General features: G+C 39.9%; 1 protein-coding gene across 1 annotated transcript in view; it reads left to right on the top strand.

The window, feature by feature from the left end:
- The window catches only part of LOC124133607 (amiloride-sensitive sodium channel subunit gamma-like), a 30,474-nt gene extending 27,740 nt beyond the window's left edge, over positions 1 to 2,734 (top strand). The window contains exon 11 of the mRNA XM_048383784.1: positions 317 to 2,734. Coding sequence (XP_048239741.1) covers positions 317 to 499 — 183 coding nt within the window. The 3' untranslated portion in view covers positions 500 to 2,734. The remainder of the gene's footprint in view (positions 1 to 316) is intronic.
- Positions 2,735 to 12,386: the final 9,652 nt, after the last annotated feature.

Here is a 12,386-nt window from a genome sequence, read left to right on the forward strand (position 1 = left end):
TATATCTCCTCCTGTCTGTATTCCAGTGGAAGAGTCTGTTGTCTGACGTCGATATAATTATATATCATCCTGTCTGTATTCCAGTGGAAGAGTCTGTTGTCTGACGTCGATATAATTATATCTCCTCCTGTCTGTATTCCAGTGGAAGAGCCTGTTGTCTGATGTCAATATAATTATATCTCCTCCTGTCTGTATTCCAGTGGAAGAGTCTGTTGTCTGACGTCGATATAATTATATATCATCCTGTCTGTATTCAAGTGGAAGAGTCTGTTGTCTGACGTCGATATAATTATATCTCCTCCTGTCTGTATTCCAGTGGAAGAGTCTGTTGTCTGATGTCGGCGGACAGGCTGGACTCTGGCTGGGCTTCTCCCTCCTCACCCTGGCCGAGATCCTGGAACTCATCCTGGACGTAGTGCTCCATCTATGCACAAGGCCTTTCCGACCAAACAAGGGTCAGGTGAATCCAGGCCAGAAAAGGGACGAGAAGCAATTCTAGAAGTCCATGTGCATTAGATGAAGCGTGAAATGTTTGGTGATATAACGTTTAAGGCCGCTTAGCCTTCATTCAAAGCCATGTCAAAGAAGTTGAGAAACGCATAACTCACGTCACTGTGTACTCTGGCCATAGACGATTACTGTCTGTTTGTTGGTTTGTCTGGTGTTCATTCGCTGGTGATGATTATTGTTTTAACCGTATTTTCATCATAATTATCGTCAGGGGGGTTTTGTACTCAAGACATGATTCCAACCCTAACGCCCTTACCCAAAAGCTACAGTTTCAACACTAATACGCTCACATAACAACTGTGATTTCAACACCAATACTGATCCCTTCCCCTCAATTAGCTGGCAGTAGACACAGGGTATGTGGTATCTTCTGGCTGTAGAGATTGGTGACAAGAGTCTGTGGCTCTCCATGTGGTAGGTTCTTCGTCACCTCCTAAAATAGCTTGTACCGTCAACTATCCACTCCTCCCTCCTTACATCTGCCAGTTAATGTTCGCCTCTTTTGCATGCCGCACCCAGCTCTATCACGTTTATCACCCAGATGGGCAATAAAGTGCCGTTTGAGTGTTTGTGTTGTTCAAGAATGCTTCCTTCTTCAATTGAATATACATTTCCCTTGTGAAATAAGCTGTCACATCAGTACAATACAAGATCTATCTACCAGTCTTGTTCAAGATGAAATCTATAGTCTCCCACCAGCATTGTTTGAATCATCCTCCCTTGCCCTGCAGGCCAGTAAGGCAACCTTTGCTGACGCTGTCTGGAAAACCATCCAAGTGACACAATGAGAACCTGGAAATGTCCAGTGTATTCTTGATGGTGGAGCTCTACTTCACCGGCTATCCTGACCAAGAGGTTCTACATTATATCATGTGTGTGAACTTTATACCTTCTATATGTTGTACAAAATATTGTCTTTAATGGCCACAATGGTGATCCATCAACGAAAGATGCCACGCACATGAGAAGAACGGGGGGATTGGTCATTAAATCGTAGAAGGAAGAATTCTTGAACAACGCAAAAACAAACAGCCCTTTATTGCTTGTCTGGATGACAAACTGGAAAGAGTTTGGTGCAGCACAGTCCATGCCAAACAAAATGCTGTCACATCTGCAAGAATAAAGACACTGTCCTGGTGGGAGAGGACGCAGATTTGCCCATCCTCCTCCCTCATGTTGAAATGGAAGCACATGACTTGTTCCTGGTACCCGAACCCAAGCAACCTTTAAGAAGGGGCAGAATTTGGTGCATGAAACAATCGAAGCAGCTCTGGGCAATGCCGTATGTGAGCATGTTCCCTTTGTTACATACAGTTGTTGGTTGAGACACCACTTATCGACTATTTGGCTTGGGAAAGGGTCTAGCATTGAAGAAGATCCTGAATGATGCATAGTTCCACTATCAGGCTACTAAAATGTTCAGCCTTACAGAAGAAACTTGGAATGAAAAAGTCACCACTGAAACAGGGGAACATGCACTTTTGTCTTCATATGGCGGATGTAAGGAGGAGGAACTGGGTAACTTACGGTACAAGCTCTTTTGTTGGAAGATGACGAAGAACACGTAGAGAGACAAACTCTGCCACCAACCTCTGCAGCCGCAGGATACCACAGCCCCTGTGTCTACTACCAGATAATGGAGTGTAAAGGGTTCAATATGAATCTAGTGGAGTGGGGATGGCACATGATGGATGGACGGAGCTTACCAATATAGACAGACCAGCCTGCGTCACCTTCAGCACTCCTTGGCATCATCTGCTGTAACTGCAAACAAAAACTGTAACACACGAAGATGCACTTGCCAGAAATATGGTCTCACATGCAGTGCTGTGTGGGAGGAATGCCATGGTACAATCTGTACTAATGTACATGTACCAGATCTCTACTTTTCCACTGTTCATGTATACCGTTAAAAATTATGTAAATTGTCACGACTATACTTGTATATTGTTATTTGTATATGTGCCTTTTGTCATCATACTGCAAATAGTACTGGTTGATTGATTGAACTACTTGAAACGCAGTGGAGCGGTTTGAAGAGAATGGCGTCACAAATGCGTTTTACCAAGTGAATAAATCAGTTTCAGGAATCGATCAAGGACAATACTAACAAACAATCCAAAAGACGTCATGCTCCTAATATCATCACGCGAATATCACCTAATTATTTATTACACTATTACAACCACAATGGGTTGTACCAATAGTGTAAATTGATATAAAAACTTAATGTCACTGTAATGTCATTGTTTAATCTGTTATATTGATTCCATCCGACCCATGAGCTTTCGTATACGTTAAGAATGATTGATGGGCCTACCCGAGAGCACAGGTATGTGCGTTTGTTACAGGAATGATGTTCAGTCAACCATTATCACACGAAGGACACATCCAGAGCGTCAGCGGCATGTCAGTATCTGGTGTCACTGTCATTTGACAATGGAGTGAGTGAGTGAGTGAGTCGGGTTAAACGCCGCTTTTAACATTATTCGAGTTATATCACGGCGTGTCAGCTTAATGTGGGAGGAAAGCCCGAAGTGATGCAGGTTTCAGACCTTTACCACTTCGGTGGAACCCACGAGCACGGGTATGGTGCTGACAAACCTAGAAACATAATTGGGGCGAACCGGGATTCGAACCCACAATCATAGGTTTCTGGCGTGCCCAAGGGACGCAACTCTGCACAGCGAATCGCGGCGCTTTAGACGACTGGGCCACCCGTGCCCCCTCATTTGATAATAGACTGCCAATTGATTTGTAACTTAATTATTGCTATTCTGCCTTTTCCAAAACACTGATTGACCGGCAATGTCTGTTACTTGAGGTTAAAAAGATAATCTGATCATTGTGTTATATAATGAATGTTCAATGCAAGTAACAAGAATTAAACAAATACCAATAGACCGTTTTCGAGTGAACAGAAAGACTCGTGTCGCCAATACTTATGCAGACATCAATTTCGTATTTATGTATCGTTAGTGATACATGTACCGAAACTGCTGTGATACTAATCATTGGTAAATATATATACCACAATACATTTTGATCTTGAATACATCGAATATGTCCCATGTTCACAATGCCATGTGGCTTGCTATTAAAATTTTATAGCACAGCATGAAATAACCTCCGCCCACTGTTATTGATGCAGATGCTCAAACACGACCAATTCCAGTTTTTATTATAAAACTACTGAAAACTCGTCGACGTTTGATTTGTGGTATCCAAGGGTTCTCATTCTCACGGCCTTTGTCGATCTTGTCTATGTACGGTGATCAAAAATGCTTCTCTCGACACTGGGTTGTGTTTATGTTTTCAGTGGCTGTTTGAAACTGAAACACCGCCACCTTTACGTTAGCCAAATTCCCTTGTTTGATTTTGAAATTCCTTTTCAAATGCATAAATGTACAATTAGCGCTTCTTTCCTCAATGTCTTATTGCCAAGTTTCACATATATTTTATCAAAGACCAAAATCAGCATTTCACATATTGTTTTCTCAGTTCATTTCAGTGACATTTGCTTTCAGTTTTGACAAATGTTGCTGAAGCCGGAACCATAGAGATGTTCTATTTATCATTCAACTAAAGCATTTATCCATGACATAATCTTATGACATAAAAACATGTATGTCATACCCCAATGACATGAGTATGCAAATTAGACATGCAAATTAGATAACCGGAAGTGGGACTTTTTTCACCGGTGCATATTTTTCGGTAGTTGTTTACAAACAACATGGATACCTTTGATGTTCGAGACAATGTTTTGATAGATCAAAGGGGAAGTGCTAAAGTGATATCCGTGTTGACAAATTGATATTACAGGTTACAGGTTGATGGCACCGAATTTGAATTTGACTGTGATGAAGGCAGATTATCAAAACTTCCCTGTGGCCAACGTTTCATCATCAAAACGCCATCACGGCGAAACAGACGACGAACACAAAGCCGAAAGATGAACAAGGTAGATTTGTGGCTGTTGGGGACGGCATGATCGATGGTGTGATCCTAGACAATCAGAACAAAAACACAGACAAGAAAACCTTGTACGATTTGTAACTGTGCGATAACTTCTAAAAGTCCAAAATGAAATTTGCCAAATGCATGAAATCCCCTCAAACGAACTAGACACACTTCTCTGCAAGTTTTTCATTAGTGTTCGAAAAACAAATGGGGAAAATTATGAACCAAACAGTCAACGGAGCAGCATCGAGAGATCACTAAAACGAAGGGGGTATGGCTATTCACTCACATCATCTTTAGAATTTTCACGATCACGGGAAGTATTAAAGGGGAGAAAAATTGAACTAAAGAAAGAAGGGCGCGGCAACTTACCAAGGAGAGCCGACCCGATTGGTGATGAAGAGGTCGAGTCCCTGTGGCAGTCCGGATCCATTGGAATCAGTAATCCAATGAGCATCATATACTGTCTATGGCTCTACAACACAATCCATTTCGTGTTAAGAGGTGTCAATGATCACTACAACATGTGCTGTTTGGACATCGCATTGCATGTTGATGGATACGATCACGAATATCTTCAACTGTCCATGAGACAAGAAAAGAATAGGTCCGGTGAGAATCCTCGTGATTGTCGCGACGTTAGGCCCAAAATGTGGTCTAATAGTGCTGATCCCTCTCGGTGCTCTGTGCAGGTGTATAAGTTGTGTGCCTCCACGCGTCGACTCGACTTCTGCCGAGATGACGATCCCTTTTACATCGACACACACTTTAGGTATGCCTAAAGCTGGCGATCAGCGGTTTTTCCGCTATCGTATTGGGAAAAACAAACTTCACTCTCTCATGAAAAACATGTGCGATGCCGCCAGTCTCCAAACATCAAAACGACTCACAAATCACTCTGTTCGCAAACACCTTGTGCAAAAGTTGAATGACAATAATGTTCTGCCAAATCAAATATTGCATATAACTGGCCACAAAAACATCCATTCCGTGAACAATTACTGCCATATTAATGAGGATCCGCACAAGCAAATATCCAACATCATTTCACGAAACACTTCATCCCACACTGTGACATCCCAGTTTGTTGATGAAAGTCCCGTCATGCAGAGCGGCCCCTTGCCAAATCGACAGTAGATAACACAGTCAGCGGTCTCAAATAATAAATGTTTCTTGTGGTGTTAACACTATGTTTGCTGGCAACATTACTGGTGGAAACATAACGATTAATCTCGTTAAACCTCCAAGCCCGGTCCAAGTTAAAAGACGCCGGATTGTCAACTAAAGTGATAGTGACACAGACTAGTGCATATCCTCTGACGTCTCCTCCGCAAGACATTCTTCAAGTGAGAGAGCGGTTTGATTTGAAACTATATATATGTGAAATTACACCAGAGATATCAACAGATTACGCAGAATCGTTGTTGTTACCGTAATTAAAGTTTCAATTATTCTGCAAAAGTCTGTTCAAGTATTTTGTTAAAAATAATCCCAGGAATTTTTTCTCAGCAAAGGAGTTTGCCATAAAGGAGTTAAGAAGTTTTTTATTTTGGTTCACAGTAACTTCACACGGCTATGGAAAACATGTATCACTACGCACCATCTATACGTAAGATTTCGACAAGTTGCTGATGTTAAAAGGGAAGCAAAAATGTGAAAATGATAAATAGAGTTCATCACTCGTGTTTTTTAATATGGGAAATATCAACCTCGTCCCGTTAATCGGTTGATATCTCCCATATTAAAACACTCTTGATGAATCCTCTCTGTCTCTCTCTCTCTCTCTCTCTCTCTCTCTCTCTCTCTCTCTCTCTCTCTCTATATATATATATATATATATATATATATATTGTCACCATGATGAATAACAAATGCCCCATGTATCAAGGAAGGACTTTTCCATTTACTTTGTCCTGCGGTTTAGTACTGTAAACAGTTGAAAATCGAGTTCAAAGAATTCCAAATTCAAGCAAATCCTTGGAAGTTCTGTGATCCTACTTGTCTCAAATACGTTGTGGGGGCATGGGTAGCCCAGTCGTCTAAGGCGCCGCGATTCGCTGTGCAGAGTTGCATCCCTTGGGCACGCCAGAAACCTATGATTATGGGTTCGAATCCCGGTTCGCCCGTATTATGTTTCTAGGTTTTTATCAGCACCATACCCGTGCTCGTGGGTTTCACCGAAGTGGTAAACATCTGAGACCTGTATCACTTCGGGCTTTTCTTCCACATTAAGCTGACACGCCGTGATGTAACTGGAATACTGTTAAAAGCGGGGTTAAACCCAACTCAATCACTCAAATACTTTCTGGGAATATAAAGAAAATCCGTCCTAGATTGTATTGAGGTTCATGATTATTTGTTTAGACATTGACCTTTTGGTACATTTGCTGGACCAGCATTATGTCTGTCTTTGGACGGATGTTTATGGGCCTTATACATTCATTACAGAAGACGAATGGACATGTCTCCAGGTTTTCAGGTTCAGAGTCAAGAAAACAGCTGATAGTACTGATGCATGTTTGGGCAGCTAACATTTTCAAACAATTAATGTAATGATGCTTACATATAATGGTTATGGTATTTCACTTTGGGTGACAGCTCACTGGGACAGAATAGGATATTCCAATTCTGTTTCCTCTGTTTTTGAGCTTGTACATTGTAACAGTGAAAACATAATGAAACCCACCCTGAAAGACATTTAACAAGTTGATCTTCACTTTTGGTCACTTCTGGCATATGCTTCGACAACATCCACAATAACTTTAAATTCAGATCCTAATAGGTTCTGGTTTAGCCAAACGTTTAATAACAAAATCAAGAACTATTATCTCTACTCGATACTGTGGGCTCTTACTGTAAATCATTCAACTGTACATGGCCTAACTTAGACAAATACCGCCAATTGTTCTTAAACAGCAATCTCAAGGAGTAAGAAATCGCCTTATTTTTGTAAACTCATTGATATGGAATTCAATTAATACATTGTCACTCAAGCCTGATTCCAAACAACAATCAAAATAGTGGAAGCATCTGACATCAAGACGACACAAGAAGGCAAAGAAATACCCATCAGCTGGAAACGTATGGCTTCCGTTTTCTTCTGTGGTGCCGAAGGTGGCCAGACAATAAACGGAGCATATAATGTTGCACTTTTGAGGCAATCACAGGATGAAATTAAGGCAAAAGAGACGTGAGCGCTGAGAAAATGTGTGCCCTTCCATAGGGATAATATGCCTCTGCACACATCGGTCAATGTCATGAGTGTGGCTTTGAACTCCTTCACCACTTATGGTTATCTCCTGATCTGGCTCCGTCAGACTTCCATCTGTTCCCTGACATGAAGCAGCTCATTTCTCCCCGAACGTGACGTCACATTCGTCATCACTCGCCCCTTTCCGTAACCTGCAAGAAGACTCGTCCCCCTATCGATGAATGTTATGTGCGAAAATACGACAAACCAATCAAAATGCGCGTATGATTTCAAGTCTTTGGTCAAAGAATCCCTCAGAAATAATTTTTGATTTTACATATGTCTCGCATCTAAAAATATAACCCAGACACAGTTAAATGTGTTCAATCATACTGTATAATTCCGCTTGTCCAGATGTGCTTTAAATTGCATCTGAAATATATACAATATATGGGGAAATAAATGTGAACCATTACGCAATGAGTTGACAATTGTTTTAGGTATGCCCGTTTGCGCTAAGACGGAACCCGGTCGCAAAAATGGCCACGAGTGGGACACGAGTCGCTATTCGGCTTGTCCCGGAATAACACGAGTTGGTCACGAATGCGTGACGTCATAGCAGAGGTGGTTGAGATTCGGCATGTTCCAGCTCACACCCGCTACAACCCATACACGAAGTGGACACCCGGCATGTAATTTGGCCATCGGCTGCTGTCTACGTTCTTGGTACTGGATACTGTGGTACATTTGATTGCTGGATCATGCGTCTGACGGTTTGCTGCTATCTGGCGACGAAAAGTAAATCCTGGCCCTCAGGGTGATGATATTATACGTGAGCTTCGTCTGATTGAGATGACATTGCCGAGAAACACCAGAGACACATTGTTTGACACATAAAAGTTGAATTTGGCTGTGAGTGAGATTAAAAAGGATCTCATGGAAGTGTAACATCGGTACAATATTCAACGATTGGATGCTCTTACTGAACGTTTCGAGACAATGGAAGATGGACCTTACCCTCTCCAGAACTTGATCCTACACAGATTCCAGATATTCTTAAGAAAAAGATAGACGAGTTTGAAGAAGTTTGGCCAAATAAGAACACATGTACTGTTCCATGGAGTTGCAGAGAAACGCGAGGAGAAATGACATTTAACACCTTGACTCCCACGACAAAAGTGACCTTCCATTCACCGAATCAGATACTGAAAACATACAGTGGCCATTCGAAACGCCCGCGATCTATTATTGTGCTTTTTAAAACAATAGAGAAAACTGGAAGCTATTTAATTCACGTTTGATATGTAATGATTATGGGGATGAACATTTTGCAAAGAATAATGTTCAGTTCAACCTTTCTTGTGTCTTTAGGCTTTTCTGTATAAATTTGTGAACTAAATACAAGTCAAGTTCAGTCTTTTTCATTGTGTTTTCATTTTTTATTGGCATTGCTGTCATCATCGTTCACAAAGGCAAACCTGTTTGTACTAAGTCCGGTTCTTGGATTCGGGTGGTCGAAAGATTTCGTCAAACAACAAGTCCTCTAGAACAGACGCTGGCAAACCCGGACGTGGTGGTGTTGATCTTGGCGCACTAGAAACAGTTTCTGTTACACCCGCAATCTGAATCTTGGAACTTCAATCTGGTCATATGCAGTTTTAACAACAAAGACATTAAATTTGTTCAGAGGTTGAATAATACGATTAACTCTTACTGTTGCATCAGATCTCCGTCCACTTTAGCGAGGTCAGTTACTTTGACATGTGTCAAATGGTCAGCCATGTTTGTTTCCATTCAACGCAGACGTAGTTTTGATTTTCATTGTAAAATGAAAATCATGTAAAATGAATGCCTTGTTGAGTATAATGTGAAATCATGTTGTTGATATGGAACTATGTTTCCTGTCCTACAAATCTCGAATCAGTGAGATTGTAGCACGTAAAACATGTGAATGAATGCTGTGGATTTATGAATGAATGCAATGAGAGAAAAATAGTCCCATGGTCCCGTGAAAATTGATCTTTGTTTAACTGACCAATCAGCTTCGAGAATCACTAATTGTACGCTGTGAAAATATCAAAAAGATATTACACTGCATATTTAGCCCATGTGGGTGATAAATCAGTTAGTTTCTTCAGGTTTACGTCTAATTTCCAGATGTTGCATTAACTTTTAACAGAAGCTAATGTATTCTTGAGTTCAGTAACAGAATCAGCAAAGAGGACAGTGTCATAAGGATACAGAAGGGTTAAGAAACAAATTCATAAATCGTTCACAAGGCCAATTTTTAACACTCGTGCTTCCGTCTATCATAAGGAATACGATAATTGATAAAAGACAAAATAGAAGAGGTGATAAATTGTCTCCTTGCCGCACGCCCCAATAACACGGGCAAAAATCTGATACAAAACTATTTAAAGACACATATGATCTTATATTTGCATACATATTGTGAACTAACAGGAAGAATTTACCCTAAATACCATATTTTAGGACTTTATGCCATAACCCAACTCTCCACACCTTATTAAAGGCTTTTGAAAAATCGATAAACGCTTGGTATAATTTTCTCGTACTTTGTTTAAGAACTTGTATAAGCTAAAATATGTTATCATTTGTAAAGTATTCCTTTCTAAATCCGGCTTGCGCTGAGGTTAAGACATTATATATCTCCAGGAAATTATGCAATCTATTATTGAGAACAGTGGTGAAAAGTTTTGGAAAAAGCAGCTAAATATTGTAATGGGTCTGTAAGCGTTAGGGCCTGATTTGGTACTTTTCCACATGTAGATACGGCGTATAGAACCAGAGAGCAATGCCTCAGGCAATATTCCTAAAGATAGAATCAAATTAAAATAATCGACGAACACATTTCGAAAAACTTCAAACCTCATCAGTCAATCTTAATTCTGTCAGTCCCTGAGGCTTTGTTACGTTTAACACTCTTAATGGACTGTTATTTCATCAAAGGTGAAGTCATTATTCAAAACATTGTCATCATAGTCTAAAACTTCATTTTCTCCATTTATTTCTAAATCACCCATATGGTGTTCATCATTAATGTTCTTAAAATGTTTAAAAACTTCAGTGATATTGAGTGTTTCCGAATTTTGGTTTCTGTTACCCTTCTGGGGGATTTTTCATAATTCGTCAGGTGAATATCAGCTTTTTCTCTTATCACTGAACTAAATTTTTCAGTTTTCTATGTATTTATATGTTTATAAAGGTACTTCTTATATTTTTTTCAACTTTGTCGATGATGAATTTATTGATTGCTAATTTATGCATAAAGTATCGGCGTTTGGAAAAATAGAATGTTTCATGTATATTTCTGTCCGAAACCAGGGTTTGCAAATTTTGACTTTTTCTCTGGTCGTGGCGAACCGGACGCCTTTTTCCAAACATAGGAGTGCTGCATCAGTGAGCAGACGCGCGAGCTCTTCAGCAAACTCATTAATAGCCCGTGCTGGGTCGTCATGACCTTTTTTATTATTTCAATAAATGGGTCAGTTTGGGGACAGATTCTGTGTTGATATTATTTGCTTTATCCTTTTCATAATGTTGTGATTTTCATCGTGATCTTTTGGGGGGATTTCTTTACAAGTAACTTTACCATCTCCTGTGTGTCTATCTAGCCTGCCATTACATATATACATATTGGTATTATTACATAATTCTACTAACTTATATCCTGAGCTATTGACTCTTCCCTTGATTACTTCCTGTAGTTGGTAAAGAGGAGTGTTCAGTGTTCTGGTCCTTTGTATTAAACTCCATGTGCAAAATGAATGAAGGAAATATATGTCATCTTTAGCACATTTAGAACCTTCTGGGGGTAGGTACAGTATTCCTAGACACGTGTCATTGTCAAAGTTAAATAATGACTTGGATATACAGAACCATTAAACAAATTCACAATTGTAATCAATAGGAGAGATATAGAGTATTTATTTCTGACTGCTTAACCAATGCCACCAGACTTCCTTTGGGAACTGGTTCTGTGATGAATGTATAGCACTTAACCGCAAATGTCAAGCTCATCAAGTGAACCTGTTTTGTTTCATGCAAACCAATTATATCACCTTTACCAATTAGATGGGAAAATTCAGGATATTCTAATTTCCCAACGTCCACACACACTGAGGCTATAACCTTAAGTATATTTACAATGTTGGGAGAATAATAATCATTACACTTTTCCATATTGTTTATTAACGCACGTGTTATGCTAGAGCCATGCTGTGGGGGAGTAAGTTGGTTAATAAAAGTTGATGTATTATCGAGACTATAGCTCTGATAATGTGTCTCAGAACAGCAGGTACAATCATGAACAACACGTTTAGTAAATCTTTGCAAATCATTATTCTGAGAAGGATGTGTTAATGAATACTGTGCAGACTACGTGTTTGCATTTCCATCAGAAATCTTCTATTTTTATACAGCATTCAAGGTTGAATCATAGACAGTGTTACTAATATCAATGCTATTTACAATATTGACATCACCTATCGTCTCAGCAGTAGGGCTGCTCTGGGTAGACACAAATAGGGGATTGTTAGGGAAGGCAGTACAATACCTTGCAGTAGAGTTCTCTTCCTCATCTACGTGCACAATATTATGTACATACAGCATACATATATTAACTCCACGGGTATTATAGTGACAAACAGTCAGCGTGGGTGTGTTCTTATAAGTATTTTTGGACGTTATTTGTTTCAAGTAG

The sequence above is a fragment of the Haliotis rufescens genome, unplaced genomic scaffold (genome assembly GCF_023055435.1).
Source record: "Haliotis rufescens isolate VD_foot unplaced genomic scaffold, xgHalRufe1.0.p SCAF_5, whole genome shotgun sequence".
NCBI lineage: Eukaryota > Metazoa > Mollusca > Gastropoda > Lepetellida > Haliotidae > Haliotis > Haliotis rufescens.